This window comes from Denticeps clupeoides, chromosome 3, assembly GCF_900700375.1.
Source record: "Denticeps clupeoides chromosome 3, fDenClu1.1, whole genome shotgun sequence".
Lineage (NCBI taxonomy): Eukaryota > Metazoa > Chordata > Actinopteri > Clupeiformes > Denticipitidae > Denticeps > Denticeps clupeoides.
In genome coordinates, this window is record NC_041709.1 from 9,763,528 (window position 1) to 9,780,897 (window position 17,370).

General features: G+C 41.7%; 1 protein-coding gene across 13 annotated transcripts; it reads right to left on the reverse strand.

Annotated features, from left to right (window-relative positions):
* Positions 1–3,127: 3,127 nt before the first annotated feature.
* On the reverse strand, positions 3,128–16,969 carry sh3glb2b (SH3-domain GRB2-like endophilin B2b). Of its 13 annotated transcripts, XM_028973378.1 has the most exons (15): positions 16,779–16,969; positions 15,019–15,160; positions 14,531–14,542; positions 12,100–12,228; positions 10,919–11,052; positions 10,696–10,788; positions 10,478–10,489; positions 9,526–9,588; positions 9,099–9,143; positions 6,253–6,276; positions 5,949–6,038; positions 5,776–5,876; positions 5,424–5,438; positions 4,617–4,860; positions 3,128–4,216 (listed from the first exon to the last, which is right to left on the reverse strand). In XM_028973378.1, exons 1-15 carry the CDS (start codon positions 16,839–16,841, stop codon positions 4,109–4,111), a joined length of 1,275 nt encoding a protein of 424 aa, XP_028829211.1. In that variant the 5' UTR covers positions 16,842–16,969; the 3' UTR covers positions 3,128–4,108. The 13 variants fall into 13 exon arrangements, with proteins under 13 accessions (XP_028829211.1, XP_028829212.1, XP_028829202.1 ...); XM_028973379.1 differs by lacking the exon at positions 9,099–9,143; XM_028973369.1 differs by lacking the exon at positions 5,424–5,438 and having other exon boundaries at positions 16,779–16,965.
* Between the last annotated feature and the right edge of the window lie 401 nt (positions 16,970–17,370).

Consider the following 17,370-nt stretch of genomic DNA (forward strand, 5'->3'; position numbering starts at 1 on the left):
GCTGCTGTAAATTGATGGAAACCTTTTTTCATCGAGTTGTCGTTTATCACTCACAACACAAAATTGCCTTTTATCGTTTAAAAAAAGCAGCCATGAGGGAGGATTTAACAAAAATCACTAATAAAATGGAGGTGATGAAAATGATTCAATTTAACCATGTTGTACCAAAGTACCATGGACATTTTATTTGAAATTTTGTTTACAAAGCACATATTCTGTGACTTCCAACCAATGCTCATTTACAACACTGTATTACCAGGCCCACTGACACACTGATTGACCTTTTAGCTCTTTACCTCAAGCCTGTCTGCTCAAGGGACCGTTATATTTGATCAACAAGCAGTGACTTGTTAATTACTTAAAAAATTAAAGTAAATAAGTACTCCAGAAACCCAGCGGTGTAAAACTCTTGCCATGTCAATTGTGCAGACAGCCAGACTGGCTGATCCACTGTGGTGACCCCTAACGGGAGCAGCTGAAGGAAATACTGCAATATTGCAATATTGCATGACCAGCTTCAAGCCACGAAATATAAAGGTGGGAGGGGCACAGGATTTGCTTTTCAATGGTGGATTTAATAAAACTCAACGACACAGGCAACAGAACAAAGCAAAACTACCAGTGAGGCAGGCACAGACAACAGCTACTGCAGAAGAAGCAGGTCTCCCCAATGGCTGGATTGCGGGACTTTTATCAGGTTGCCCAGGAACACAGGGCCCAGGTGCTCCTGCTCAACCCAAATGAAAATCCACCTTCTGAAACCTGCAAGACAAAAAAACAAAGGCACCGAAAGGCCAGGACAGCATCACAGGCTCTCCCTCAAAAAGAAAACCCAAAGGGGATTTTCACCGACCCCTAATCCCAGACATCAAGAACAATGGTCTATCCAACCCATGGTCATCGGTTTGCAATAAAACAGCACCTGGGTTGTGTCACCGTGTGCTGTGCTGTGTATCACAATGACAATCACTTCAATTTCACTTTCACTGCACCAACTTTTCACTGGCATCCACCTGCAAATTAAATGGGTTTCTAAGCTGGGTGGCTGCCAGTACTGGTGTGGTAGTAGCCTAGTGGGTAACACACTCACCTATGAACCAGAAGACCCAGATTCAAATCCCACTTACTAGCATTGTGTCCCTGAGCAAGACACTTAACCCTAAGTTGCTCCGGGGGGGGACTGTCCCTGTAACTACTGATTGTAAGTCACTCTGAATAAGGGCATCTGATAAATGCTGTAAATGTAAATGCAGTACAGGCGCCGAAACAACAAGAACTTTTTTGAATGCATGTCGACAATCAGACGACACAAACTTCACCTTGCTCAACAAGTTGGCACATCAGAGTTAAAAGATGCCGGGTGCGAGATGCGGGGGGTGGGGGGGGGGGGGGGGGGGGTAGAGGAACAACACAGTCCATAAGCAGATACTCAAACGATTCAATAATTGCAGCTACTGGATGTAACAGTGCAGGCGTAATACTTTGATTAGGTTTACGTGTAACCTGGCAGGTAGGACAGCATTAAATATATCTTTTATTCATCTCTTTTCATACGTGGCCAGAAAATATACCTGAGGATAAGATTGGACGTTTTCCTCTCACCCATATGTCTCGTTTAATCATGTGACACATTTAGAACCAAACCGAGATAAGCGATATTACCACTATCTGAAAAACAGGCCTCAATGCCACCTCCCCACAGAAAGGAAACCACTTCCTCGACAGCAGGCCATCCTTGTGAAAATATCCACCCAAACTCCCACTCCCAGACAGAGGTACATCACACAATGTTATAGCAGGTTCCATATGAATGGAGTGGTGACCCTCAACCTCCAGCTTGGCCATCAAACGCGTCACCGCACACGCAGTTACCACCTCAGCAAAACCACAACCATGCGGTCTCTTCTGTAGTTAAACGACCAGGAGTGTAACTAACAGAGAAATCCCAGCAGTAAATTATTGCCCAAAATGATGTCAACACCATCCACAGGCAAAACACACATCACCTTGCACCAAATCAGAAACCAAATGCAAAGATGCATTTATGCAAAGATGCAGGGAAAAAAAAAGTGGCTGCATCTTCAGAAAAAGTCAGGCCGAATAAAAGAATCAACAGCACCGCCATGTAGACGCTTTTATCCAAAGCGACTTACAAGAGGAAGACACCAGCAATTCTCGTTCGATTTCTATAGAGTTTTGAGTTTACAAAACTTGTCAGCAAAGAGCATGCTCGGAGATTGTTAAGTGCTAGACAAAGAAAAAATTATAATGAATATATATATATATATAGGGTGGTGGTAGCCTAGTGGGTAAGACACTCGCCTGTGAACCAGGAGACCCAGGTTCAAATCCCACTTACTACCATTGTGTCCCTGAGCAAGACACTTAACCCTAAGTTGCTCCAGGGGGGGACTGTCCCTGTAACTACTGATTGTAAGTTGCTCTGGATAAGGGCGTCTGATATATGCTGTAAATGTAAATATATATTTTTTTGTCTTGGTTTGTGAAATGTGAGAGGTACAATAGTCGAGTTTGGAGATGACCATTGCCTGGACGAGGAGCTGCGTAGCCTGTTTCGAGAGAAAAGGCCTAATTTTGTGAATGTTGTAGAGAGTGAACCTGCAGGATCTGGAGATCACAGCAACGTGATGGTTCAAACTCAAGTTTGTCATCGATCCAAACTCCAAGGCTTTTTGCAGACGCCGTGGGTGTTAACAGTAGCGAGCCAATTTGAATTGACCAAAGTATTCTCAACACTTTGCTTAAAGCATTTTGCACCATTTTCAATGCAAGACTATTCCACTATTAATTAATTGGTCTTTGATAAACAAATCCAATAACTCCAGAAGGAGAGTCAAAATACTCCTCCAACTGCACACATCTCCTACAGTCCTCCCGCAAATCTAAGGTTGCTCAGGGATCAAATAAGACTCCGCCCTCTGATACCTGCAAGAGAAACGACGACACAGGCAGGCCAGGACGACCCTGCTAACCAGGGTGGTCACATTCTGTCCCACTCAAGTCTATACAACATGTGACCTCACTGGTGTGAAAAGAAGTGAAGTGAGAATAAGTGCACACAAATAACACTTTCCTAATGTGTGACAAAAATGACACCTGTGCCCAGGATGGTCCAATAAAGCTCTTTATTATATTCATGTTTTCTTCACTCCATATGCATCAATTTTTAAGAACAGGCAATGAATACACACAAATTTGTGAAGGGAAGTGGGGGTTTTCTGAAGAAGCAAAAGAGAGAACACAGTGATGACAAGCAATAAAAGTGTCACAATTCACAAACACTTAAAAAAAAAAAAAAAAAAAAAGATTTTACAGACAAAACTGATAATGTATTGCATTCACCCTTTTCCCCCAAACTGAAATATATCCACCACAAACAAGACAATCACAATAAAAGCACAATTGTTACCTGAAAAGCAAACTATTGTTTTCAGAGGAACACACACAAAAAAAAATCTATTTTGATTATTTTTGGAAACAAAACAATTCCATTGCATGTAATGTGAGAACTTGAAAGTAAATACGGAATGTAAACATTGCTCCGCAGAATAGACATGATGCAACAGCTGTAAAGATGGAGTCATACAACAATAATTCCAGCAATTCCGTGGGAACCTACAAGACGAGACTAGTGTTTAAATCTTATCCACAAGGGCCAGTGTGTGTTCAGGTTTCCCAGTCAGTCACGCTGCAACCTTCCTGGATAATACTGGCCTCCCTTGACCCTTGATCAAATAGCCATGACAATATTGGGATTCACTTCTGTCAGGTTACATAATTAGCAGTCTCTCCTGTTGTAGGACACCAGATCCTATGCAGAGTTCATCATAATTATGAATCAATACCTGTAGCATATAGGTACTTTGAAGGTTGAAAATACCTGAATAAAACCCAAATTTCTGAAATCACTGAGAAATATTAATTTCATTCATGCTGTGATATGTTTTTACTTCAAAAGAATTTACAGACATTTCTTTTGCTGTAGCCTTTGCCCGTAAAGTAACTACTGAATTATTTTGAAATTTATTTTATATGTTGCATGTGTATACAAGTGTTTGTATGGGCCTCTCAGCGCAGCTCGCTGCGTCTAGCTCAGTAACTCGAGGTATGTGACAGGAACCTTGCCCTTCTCGTTGCCCCGCTCACCGATGAGCCAGTCAGGGTCCATGCCTGGCATAGTGTACACTGTTATGAGCTGAAAGGACCAGACAAAGTTTGGTAAATAAATTTTTTTAAAAAGTACAAGAAAAGCAACAGATGTGAAACAGCAGTGTAAAAACGGGTATTCACAGCTAAAATGTTATTTATAGGTTATTCATGCAATATAATTGGGTATGGCATGTTTATTGTATAGAAGGAGTGTGTGAGTATGTTCTTATTGCAGTTCCGCTAGATGTAGCACTGGTTTTCATTTATGTATTCTTGTCAAGTAAAAGATCTATTAAGACCTCTTCATAAATAGCATGGTTGAAGTAAACTGCCACCAATCTGCTAAATTATTTATCTTCCTGTGTGCCCATTATGAACTAAAAAAAATGCATCTACGTCTACGGGTCACACATTTCATTTACTGATAGAATGTGTGCTATTCGTACCTCATCAGAAAACAGTGAGAGCTCACTGGTGTCAGCAGCATGGTAGTCATACAGGACCTTGGCCTTGCGGGTGCCAGTAGCAGGGGGTTTAACCTCCTCAATCTTCAGAGTTTCTGGCTCCAAGGTATTAGTAGAGACAAGGGAACGGGATGGGGAAGATGCTCCAGGCAGGCTGGTGACAGAATGAGGTGAACACACCGACATCCCTGAGGTGGATGGGTTGATGACAAATGCATTTGGAATCCTAGAGGAAGGGGGATAATAAAGCATTGACCTGAAAAGCACCTAACAATCATAAAATGATTCTCTGTCTTTTTCATATATGTTTATATTTTATTCAGGTGGAGTACATGTGTATGAATCTGGTATATGTTTTGATAGCACTGTTATGGATGTATGATGTAGTAAGATAAGTCATTCTCAGTTCTCAACAACAATGTGCTTGAATAGACAAGACAAATCAGTTGCTTCTCCTCCCTTGAATCAGCCAGAGACACTCAACACTTTCTTCATCTATTGACCTTCTCTGTCCTCTATGTCCTGTTTTGATGGCACTGTTATGATGTAGGACTCAAAAATCTAACTGAACATAAAAGCTGTAAATGTAGCGGGTAAGGAAGCGGCCCCTTAATCATAAGGTTGCCAAGGTGGCGCTGAGGAAAGTACCCCCCCACACACACTGCTGCCAAGGTCCCCCTGGAGCAATTTGGGGTTCAGTTAAGGCTGGTAGCTCATGCAAATCATGACTGGTAGATCCAACAGCTATAATTAGCACTGAAAAAGCTCCTTTAAAAAGTATCTACTTACGAATCTCCATTTGCACTGATGGCAAAAGGGAAACAAGAAGAACAGTAGCTGATTACAAAACAAATAAAAAATGAAAAAAAAAAAAAAAAACCACATCAAAATGTCTGTATAGTTCAACCGAATTCCTGAGCAAAATATATGGAAGAGATTACGTTTAGTTCATTAAATGCAAATAAATAAATAAATAAAAACTGTGTGAAATTAGTGAAATGCTTTGAAGCAGGCAGAGAGGAGTGGAGTGACGCCAGCATGATGACGCTTACTGATGAACCTTGAGGTTTTCCTCATAGCAACGCTGGGCTGATCTTTTTAAATTCAGAAATGTATTTGTGAAGGCAGGTATTTAACATACCTGCTGAGATCCTTCTGCAATTCCTGCATTAATTTGTGGCACTGGGCATAATATGCCGCCTGCGCCTCCACAAACTCATGCAAACAGCGCAAATGGTTTACCTGAAAAAGAAATCCTATTACTGACGACACCTATCAACCATAAAACTAAAGATCCATGTAGATCCAACTCACATGTGTACTACTAATGCCTTCGAGCAGCAGTCGTGTCACCTCTGCCTGTCTGTCAAACTCTGTCTGGGCCACGCGAAGTTCATGCTCTGCCTGAAAAACACACACACACACACACACACACACACACACACACACACACACACACACACACACACACACACATTACATTAATATTGTAACAAGAGACACACACACACACACCTGGCAGTTGCACATTAGACACCTACTTTGTTGTTTTCTTATGTACTGACATTTGGAATTTGAAACTGATATTGGAATTTCAGAAGACATCATTTATACTCACTTTGTCAACCTCCTCACTCCACAGCTGGCACAGCAGCATGAAGGTAAGTAAGAGAAGACACTCAGTTCTCAACAACAATGTGCCTGATCTATGAGAACAGACACATGACACATCAGTTGTTTCGCATGCCCTTTCATTACTCTCCAAATCCTGAATCCTTCTCTTCCCGAAACAGCCGCAGACACATGTCTCATAGCACAGTTCATCTATTGACCTTTGTCCACTATCATCCAAACCCCAGAGGACTTCTCCTCCTACTCCGTGGCTCTCAAATTGTAGGGTGCTGCAAGCAGCAGTATTCAGAGGTTGTGCGTTACCGATTGTGTAAATTTGAACAATGTAATACCTTGTTAATGTTTGTGTCTGATATGTATGCATATGGTGCTGGCCCGGCCAGTCTGTCAAATATGAAGTCAATGTGGCCTCTGTGCTACAAAATTTGCCCACCCCTGCTCTAGACTCTTGGCTTGGCTCCTAGGTGGTGGAATGAACTTCCACTAGATGTTTGAACAGCAGAGTCATTAAAGATCTTCAAACATGATGTAAAAACCTTCCTTTTTAGGAAATACATGTTAAGCAAATTGTATCTACAGATCATCCTAGTGACCCAAATAAGAGATTCCAATGAATGATATTTTAAAGCACTTATGTAAGTTGCTCTGGATAAATGTGCTATGCTACGTTTCACTTCCTGAGCATTTTTGCATCTCTCGATCACGATAATTAAAATGAATCACCTAATGACTGTGGCCATGAATTTAAAAATCAAATAAATATTTAATATTAAATGAACATTTCATAAAACAAATGCAAAACACTTTTAATCACCAGAACATACTTACAAGTGAAAGTGTATCATTGTGAAATATACTTGTAATTGTGATACAATGCAGCACAGCACACAGTGACAGAATGAAATGAGTCCTCTGCCTTTAACCATCACCCTTGGTGAGCAGTGGGCAGCCATGACAGGAGCAGTGTGTGGGGACGGTGCTTTGCTCAATGGCACCTTGGCGGATTGGGATTCAAACCGGCAACCTTCTGATTACGGGGCCACTTCCTTAGCCTCTAGGCCACCACTGCCCCAACGTGTGTGGGGGACAGTGCTTTGCTCAATGGCACCGCAGTGGCACTTTGGCGGATCGGGAATGGAACCGATTATGGGTCCACTCCCATACCTGCCAGGCCACCACTGCCACTGAATCATGCGGAAAGGATAGGTTGTAAAAGTTTGTGTTCGCTGACCGATCATTTACTTCGCAAGCTCGACCCGGCCAGGACCAAACAAACTGAACCATACTTCCAGACTCTTTTCACATTTTCAAGCAATCTTGGTGTGTCGCTTATGTAAACATTGGGTCCTCTGGGTAGCTGGGGGAGGGACTGCCCACTTCAATGCCTGATAAATTTCTGTAGCCCGCCGGTGAATTCCGTAAAAAAACTGCAATTTAACCATTGATACTGTGCTAATTGGCATCAAATTCGATACTACATTTTAGTATCAATCAATTTTTTGACAACCCTATTTTAAGAACAAATGAGCTTTAGTTCAGAGCAGCTGTCATTGATTTCTACAGCTCTAAATCTACAATAATACTGCAATGACTGGTGGTTCTATCTCTGTAATTTAATTTCCACCGGTCGAAAAATCCTTTACAAAGTCCAGTCAATGTTTCTCTCCATTTAATGACATGCACTCCATCCCCTATATTTCACAATCCATTCATAACATCACCTCATAAGTTCCAATGTGGGAAAATGCAGCTGGATTGGAATGAGTGAGAGGGTGGGTGGGTTTATAAACAGACAGAGCACAAAAACAATCAAATAAGGCGAAATAACTACATAAGGCAAAATAAATAACTAAAAAAAAAAAAAAAAAAAAAGAACTAAATTAGGGAAAAAATTAATTTCCAAACATCTCCAAAGTGCCTGGTCCACAACTGAGGTGCAACAGTGGGTGTTTTACTAGGCCACAGTAAATGACCTAAGACAACTTGGAGTCTGCACGAGAGATACTGTGATTAGGTAAACAAGTACAGACTGAAGGGGAGGGCTCTGCTACTGATTTATCAGAAGGTAAAATCACTAAATACGGAGTCATACTGGCTCAACTCAAACATTTGGGGTTGCTCATGCACTACAGAATTGCCACAGGGCTACAATGAAAAATCTAAAATCTCTCTGGTTCAGCTTGTTTCACTAACTTGAATTAAGAGTGAATGTAGGACTTTAAACATTATTTTTACTACACCCTGAAATTCCGGGACCAGCAATGTGAAAATTCATGATGTTTGGTGACCTGTCGTGCACATCTCTTGACAGATTACGAGAAAGATGTATACGTATAGAATAATGAATAAATACCATCTGGTTTGAAGACCAGACTTGAAATACAGCCTTTGGATTATCATTCAGAATTGAATAGGGACAAATGTTTAAGACATATTTTATACATGTTACATGCCACAAGTTAAATAAAGATTAATTAACTAAAACTGACAAACATAACAAATATAATAGGACAAATATAATTTGCCGTTGCCAGTTAAGCAGCTGATCACCCAATGAAATATATGGCATATGGACTTGTATGATAAGTCTGGTACATTTACAACTTTATTCTCATAATGTTATGTCTTTAATGTTAAATTTTAATGACTATTTTCCATCGTACAATACTATTTGAGCAAGACCAGAGAAAATTTGAGTTTTCATATTGGTCCAGGGGCAAAATACCACCATTCTGCGATGGTAGAGTGTGGACCATTAGCTGAGCGTAGCCAGCGTTACCCTACTGTAATTCTCACTGTTCTATGTTTCTAGCAGTGTGACATTCATCCAACCTTTCTCTCATCGCTCGAGTCAGACTCTGCAAAGTCACTGGCCCACTGTCGGGTAGCAGAAGAGAGGAACAATTCACATAATAAACCTCCATAACAGACAATCAAAGCATGCCATGCTATTTCAGATGTGCTTCAGACCTGCCCAATAACCTTAACATTATTTCTCTTCGCATTTCCATACCATATTTCTACCTGTGAACTTGGAATCTTTGCATGAATGTAGTCTGAAAGGCACCAGTCATTCATGCGCACACAGTACTTTGCGACCATTAAAAACTTTAGACTTTTCTCTATAGTGGCAGCTCACTTACGGTAAATGAACAAACACACAGCCACTTACAGTAAGCAAGCGTGACTGTGTGTGTGGGCGCATGTATCAAACTGTACACACACGTCTGTGCTCTCACACACTATCTGTGCTTCTTACCGCAGATGCACTTGCAGACAGAACATAATTTCGAGGCCTTGTCTCCTGAAAATCAGGTGCAGCCTACAGGCAAAAGGGGTAAGCAGAGTTTACACAGTAGCATGCATCCAAATAAAGAATCATAGGAGGATGGTACCAAAAACTAACAAAGAATCCAAAACATACAGTTCTATTAGACCTATTGACCAAAAGAAATGCAGCCCCAGGTTCATGCAGACATATGTGACCTCGTTTATCACACCTCACATCAGGAAACTGATCACTAAATATGTCACTAAAACTGTCAGCAAAATATTTTAGTCTTAGCTTTAGGGAAAGTGCAAATGTTGATAAATGAGGCACTGATTAAAATAAAAAGCAGGCCATCAGCCAGTTTGCCATTCATAACTAATTCAATCAACAAAATAGCACAAAGGATAATTAAGGCCACAATTTTGCATAATTTAAATCAATAGGTACGTAAATTAAAACAAAAAAAAAAAAGTTCATTTAAATGGAAGACTAAACATCTGGAACATCTGCAACATTTGCCAAATCGCTTGACCTCTCATCAGACATGACAGAGGGTGCTTTGCAGATGCCTCATCATGGCTCTGATTCACTTTTCCTAACTTTATTGAGGTCCTCCAGACTTTAACAGGAAATTCATCTTTTATCAATAAGAATCAAAGCTAAAATAAAATCCATGGTGTTGGCAATGACTGATGTTTTAAAGAATGTCTGAGTTAAACCCATCATAAATGAGATATCATTTTAGAAATGTGACGAGCAGAAACAGTACTTGACTATCAGACAAATATGTAATATATTGGATTGATCTGATAATTGCTGGGGGGAAAAAAACACTAGATTTGGAGGATGCAAAAACTGGCAGGGCAGTTTACAGTAAGAAGTAGGTACAAGCGAGATGGACATCAGATGCACACAGGTAAAAACACACATCAATACTCACATCTCCCTCACACTGTGCAAGTAACAACAGAGACACGTGTCAGTGCTTGAAAGGCGAATACACACTGAATGTAGGTGGAGATGAGTCGGTGGTTTCTTACGTTTGCAGTGTCCCAGAACTCACAGCACTCCGCATTAAACCCCATGCAGCCACATTTTAAAGCCTTCCCACAGTGTCTGAGCTCATGGGCTCATGGGAATAACGAGAAAGAGACTCACAGCAGCCTTGGCCTCAGCAAGCTTGGCTTTCTTCAGACGAGCTTTGCAAACATCCAGGTCCAGGCGGCGGTTCTCCAGGAGACGTCGCTCTTTCTAATGGAGGAAAAGTTGACACACCGTGTTAAAGAGCTATGAAAAAGCACTCTGAGGGGAAAATTTGAGAGAGTGCATTGAGGGGCGCCAAAAAAAAAAAAAAAAAAAAAAAAAAAAAAAAAAACCTCACTGAAATAGTTCTCCAGTCACCCTCCAGAAAGTTGCGCAAGGGGGTGAGGAAGCTGATTGCTGAGGTTTGCAGAAATTCTCTCTCTGCCCCTCCAAGTCTCTTCTGGTATTCTCCTACAGTTATCAGGGTACTACCTGTACACACACACAAATATGTACTGAAAAGAAGAACAAAAAACACTTATCATAGCAGCCATTAGTGATTGTTTCCCAATAAATAAATATTAAGACCTACAACAAAGCATTAGCCAAGAAAATTACCAGTTCAGAAAATAAGCAAAGACAAACTCCACTGCCCCCTACTGGCCACCATCCCAAACAGATGATGAAGGAAAGGGTCCATGCAGGATCTAGGAACAGCATCACGGTGGACCTCCAGTCAGCAACCAAACTGTTTTGTTCTTTCAAAAATTGTTCACAAATGATCTGACTATTCTGGTTATATGGAAGAATTCCATGCACATTAAACTGTGAACAATCAGGCAGAAGTTGGTGAGATTATTTAACATTAATAGGAGCCTGTTTATGGTCAGGCAGTGGCTAGAAATGTAAAGAGTGCATCCCGCCACCGACCTCATCATTATCATTTAAAGCTAAAACACACAGAAGCAGCGTGTCCTGTGGAAATCTCATTGTGTGACTGGTTCAGAATGGCTGCAATTCAGCACCACTGCTGAATTCCAAAAAGATACTTTAGATTATGGGACCACTAAGACCTAAATATTTTTTTTTGCTTTTCATGTAAGGGGAGCTTTAATATTGGACCATTGGAAGTGTGCAGCATTGTAAGATCTGGTAAATGCTGTAAATGTAAGATAATTTGCTTGTCTGTTGGTTTGCACTGAAATGGATCAAGAGGTTTATCTTCAGTCATAATAATGAAGTGAAAAGTAAACTCAAAGAAATGTTAAAAAAATGTAAAGTAAACTAAAAATAAATAAATAAATAAAATAAAGTTACATTTACTAAAAATGGAATACACTATAAGAAGAACTATGGTAAAATTATATAAAGTAACTAAATGATGCTAAATGATCCAAAGTGATTAACACCAGTTACAGGGATTCAGAGCAGATCAGTGTCTTGCTCATAGATGATGGTAAGTAGGGATCAAACAATTAACCTCATGGTGAGTTGGTTGATTAGTATCTTACCCACGAGGCTACTACTACCCCAACTCACCATATGGAGTCCCAGGCCCAAAGTCTTTAGCAGCATCCAGCATGTACTGTCCCAGCAGCTCTCCATTGGTTGTTCTGGAGGGGATCTTACGGTCCAGTTTCTCATAGAAGAACTCCTCAATACGAGCACCTGAACAAACACACTTGTCAAAAGAGCAGCAACACAAAATCCAGTAGACAATCCCAAGGTCAGCTGACCTGGAGAAACTGGTTAAGTGTCCTACGGACAGGGAAAAAAAAAAAAAAAAAACAAATGTATAGAACTCCCAGTTCTTTTGGGAGTCAGGTTAGGAACATCAACTCACATTGGTTTATTAATTGGTTAAACATTTTACTTAATTGCAAGATAATGTTTTGTACATCTATGTATATAACATGCTGTATGCTGTCTATGTATAAATAAAAAAAACATCTTGTGTCTCTATTCAGACATCAACCATGTGAGGTCAGAACAGCACAGAGATGCACAACTATAAGCACTGTGTGACTGTATGAGGTTGTAACAATGGAATTCCATTCTGGAAAGCTCCCAGACTTCCATCCACAGAACAGCATTCTGACTGAATGGGGCCGTCTTTGTGAAGTACAGAGAAGGTGGAGGCATCAACTGCAGAGTTGACCTTTTTGCAGCTGTTGCAACATCACACACACCAAGACACGTTCAAATACAAATATCAACACAGAGCACACACAAAACGGACATATGCAGCACATAACATTTACATATAATGTATGCACGGAACATATAAAAGGAAACACAATTCTTTGTACCATAGTTTGTGTTATATAAACAAAACCACCCACACAACACTTTTCTTCTCTAATAAAAATGTGCCAATGATTACAGTGGGGCAGTTTGGCAGACACCGATTGTGCAAGTTGTCCCACTTAAAAAGATTAGAGAGGTTTGTAATGAAGGTACATGATGAAACTGAGACAGAATGTAAAAAAAATCAGGAACTCATGAGTTATGTTTTTTTTTTTTATATATATTTATTTGTATAATGGTGCAGAAAATAAGTATTTGATCAATAGCAAAAGTTCCTCAATACTAATGTATCCATGGTTGGCAATGACAGATTAAATGTTTCCTGTACATCACCAGGTTTGCACACACTGTAGCTGGTATTTTGGCCCATTCTTCCATGCAGATCTTCTAAAAAGCTCTGATGTTTTGGGGCTGTCGCTGTTCATAGATTCTCTATTGGATTGAGGTCTGGAGACTGTCTGCGCCACTCCAGAACCTTGTAATGCTTTATACGTTGCCACTCCTTCATTGCCCGGGCGGTGTGTTTGGGATCACAGTCATGCTGGAAGATCCAGCCACGTTTTGACTTCAATGTTCTCACTGTTCTTGGGATGCAATTCAGCATTCTTCCCCCTCCAAACCTGAGTTTTGATCTCATCTGATTCTCCCAATCCTCCTCTGGATTATCCAGAAGGTCTCTGGCAAACTTTAGATGGGCCTGGACACTGCCTTACACAGGGGGACCTGTCGAGTGCTCCAGAACTTTAATCCATGATGACGTAGTGTGTTACTAATAGTAACCTTAGAGCTCTAGACTAACTATAAGCACTGGTGCACAATCGGTGGCTGTTGCCCCACTGCATATGATTTGCTACTAAATGTTGCTCTAGACCTTAAATCACTACAAAGAACTGGGATACAAAAGGAACAAATATTTAAAAATTAAAAGCAATGAGGAAAATCAAGATTTGGATTAAGTACACATTTAACACATAAAATACATTTACTGAAAACCAGAAATACTGTGTTTACCAAAGAAATAATGAGATTACCTAAGTATTACATTTATAACAACCCCTGAAATAACTGATGGAAATGCAATAAGGAAAATTGGGGAGGAGGGAAATCATAGCGTGAAGTAATGGCACTGGAAAAATCCTCCAGAATGGCAACCAAAGATGGGCACAGCGGAACAGATGCTGAGGTCACAGTTTTAGCGATTTTAAAAAGGCCACTAGGGTGGAGCAGCTTAAGAAGGTGGGCTCTCAGACCAATGTAAAGAAAAAGGACGATCACTAAGCAGCATGGCTGCCTACTGGCTATTTCAGCTGGCGTCTGACAATTGTCACCTAAATATTCTCATAGTTAACTAGCCTGAGGTAGAAATGAACACTCATTGTATTTGTACGTAGCTCTAAAATGTATTTCTCTCTACGCTGGATAGACTGGTGTCAAAGATTAACATTTAAACTTCACGGGTCAGCACCATGGATAGCACCTCTGGATAATTTGGTAACAGAATGTGTCATTTTATGGAATAAAAATTGAGGAATGGATCTTTAGACCTGCAAATTAATCTCCTTGGGACTGAACAAAAATGACTTTCTATAAAGTCAACCTGCAGAGTTATCAGTTTGGTGGAACCTGTACACAGAGCCAGGGCACAGGGAGTAGACAGACTTACCAGTGTTGTCAACTGGAGCATGAGAGGATAAGAAAGTCACAGATTAGAGTTCCCCAGGTGATAGTTCAGTCTTCTCTTTAGGGGTGCCAGAGCAGGAAATAAACCTGCTCTTCTCTTAATTAAGAGGTTTTACTGGTGGGGAAAACAGTTTCAAGAGATAGTTCACGCTCAAGATATGAGACTGAAGAGTTTGAAATGAAGACTAATAACAGGAAGTTAATAACAGTGAGCTATATTAGATATTATATATAAAAGTAAAAATTCCACAAAGAGGGGCATCAAAGGGTTTTTGAGTATGGTGTGCATAAAGAGTGCTTTCTTGGCCATCTTTTGTCTTGAGGTTCAACAAACTGGTCCCCCATGCCCTTTCACTGTACCCAAATGAGGTCCTTTAAGGTGAACTATCCCTTTAAGAAACAATATACATGTGGGGAGTTTCAGACGACAAAGGTTCAGCACAAGACCAGGCAAATAAGTCTAAACCTTACTTGGATTAGGCTGCAGGAGGACTTCTGTCTGTCTGAAGATCTTCTCGGTCCAGTTCTTGGTACAGTCACCCCGGGCAATCAAGTTCTCCAAATGGGCATCAAGCTCAGTCTTCTCTGCCTGGCCCAATTTTTCCTCTGTAAACTTTTGAAGACACATTAGCTTTATTGGAGCAGCTTTATTTTGCCTTGTGACACAAACCAGCATTTCACACTGTTGAGATAAAAGATAAGAGGAAACTTCATATAAATAAAGTACTTCTGCTATTTAACATTTGGGTTCCATTGTGCTGAGACCCATGGTTTAAGAAGCATGATTTAAATTACATTTTGTGATCACTTTGGAAGACATGGTATATATATGCTGCAGAAACTCCTGACTAAAGGCATGGCAATGCTGCCCCAGGGGTGGTAGGGGCAAATGTACCCTCAGGGGTGGTAGTTGCCTAGTGGGTAACACACTCCCCTATGAACCAGAAGGTCCAGGTTCAATCCCACTTACTACTATTGTGTCCCTGAGGATGACACTTCACCCCGAGTGTCTCCAGGGGGACTGTCCCTGTAAATACTGACTGTAAGTCGCTCTGGATAAGGGTGTCAGATAAATGGCATAAATGTAAAATCTAAATATTGTCTAATTTAATGCTTGGTTGAAGCCTAAATAAACCATCAAGATGCCAAACCTGATATAACCACATCACCAGCAGGAACAGTATTTCAACAGTACTCCAGGAAATGATGACACCTGGAACGGCTGAGTGCTACAGTGGTGTTTCTAGAGATTCAGTAAGTGGAACCATGGAAACACTGCACTTATAAAAGTCTGCCTATAGCATTAAAAACGAGTTATAACTGGCGTATTGACCTTCCCCATTAACTCAAGAGATTATATGTGGACAGGCAGGCAGGAAATGAAATGCCCACCTCCATCTGGTCTGACCGTCGAACCAGGAGGGTGACTGCGTGTGTCTTCAGCTCAACATTTCATTCTGGGCATCACCATCAGAAGCCACAAAACCCAAGCCAGCCGCCCAATGAGCGTGTTGACCCAAACAGGTCCCTCCACTCTGACCTTCCTCTGAGCACGGCCATCGCTGGGGTCTCCTGCTGCCCTCCGCCAGGGCAGCCTTGCCATGAGGCCGACGTGAGGCCTCCAAAGACCTGCTTCAATGGAACAAGCTGCCTCTTCCGCGGCTTTACCAAAGAGCCAAATCAGGCCAAATTCAAACGCGGTGTCACCTGGTGGCGAAGTGTGTGTGCTGAGCGACTGATATTTCGGTCTGCCCCCAACGAGCCGGTAACACTCAACACTGTCCTGTCAGGGTCCTTCCAAACATGCAGAGGAATAAATATGGCGCCATCCTGGGTCTGAGCCCACACAACATTAATATGATGTTTGTTTGGGCTATTCTAGTGGCATTTATACCTATTAACTGTTATTATTGTATTATTCTTAATGTAGGTCTCCAGTTATTTGTCGGGGAGGCCGAGGGTCCTTCCTTCCGGAGGTGAGCAGGCGAGCCTGCAGGTGCAGCCCGTCTCCCGGACGCCGAGCAGCCATGAATAATGGATAAGGGCTTAGCCTCGCGTTTATCGGCTTACATCTGCAGGCTCAACTGGAAACGTCGACGCGGAGAAGTCGCGCAAAGACGCGCGCAGGGAACGTAATACTGGGGCGGACATTTCCACCCCCCACCGTCCGTCCGTCCGTCCGTTCGCCCGCCGGAGAGCTCGCCATGTCCGTGATCCGCGGCGACGCTTACCTGGACGGCGCGGGTGAAGAAGACGCCCGCGTCCGACGCGAGCTTTTTCACGTTGAAGTCCATGGTGTCCGCCTGTGTGCGCGACGCGCTACGGTCGCATCGGCCGCTCGGTTTCCCCTGCAGCGGGAGCCCAGCGCCGAGCAGCGATGGCGCAGGCCAGCTAGCGGAGAACCGATCTCCGCAGTCGTATCGGGCATCTTCTCTGTCGCCTGGATTTAAAGCGGAACAGGCCGCTCGCTTCATTTCGCCGAAATACTCCGAACGTTACACACACCTAAAATAAAAATGCACCTGACTGGGTTTGAAGAGTAGTGTGAGTACACTGTAAGTGCGATTTAATGGATGCGAACATTGCATGTGATAAGAACCTTTATCATAGCAGCACACTGGCAGCATCCTTTACAGCACTTTACTTGTGTCCAAACTCTCCCAGCTCCTTTTCAAGCATGCAGAGTGAAGATCAACACACCAAACGTACACTAAACCACCATACAACTATACAATTCGATGTAAGCATGATTCATTGTAATACATTTTTGGAATAAACATAATCGTGGGCTGGCCCCTTGTCTATATTGCATGCAAATAAACA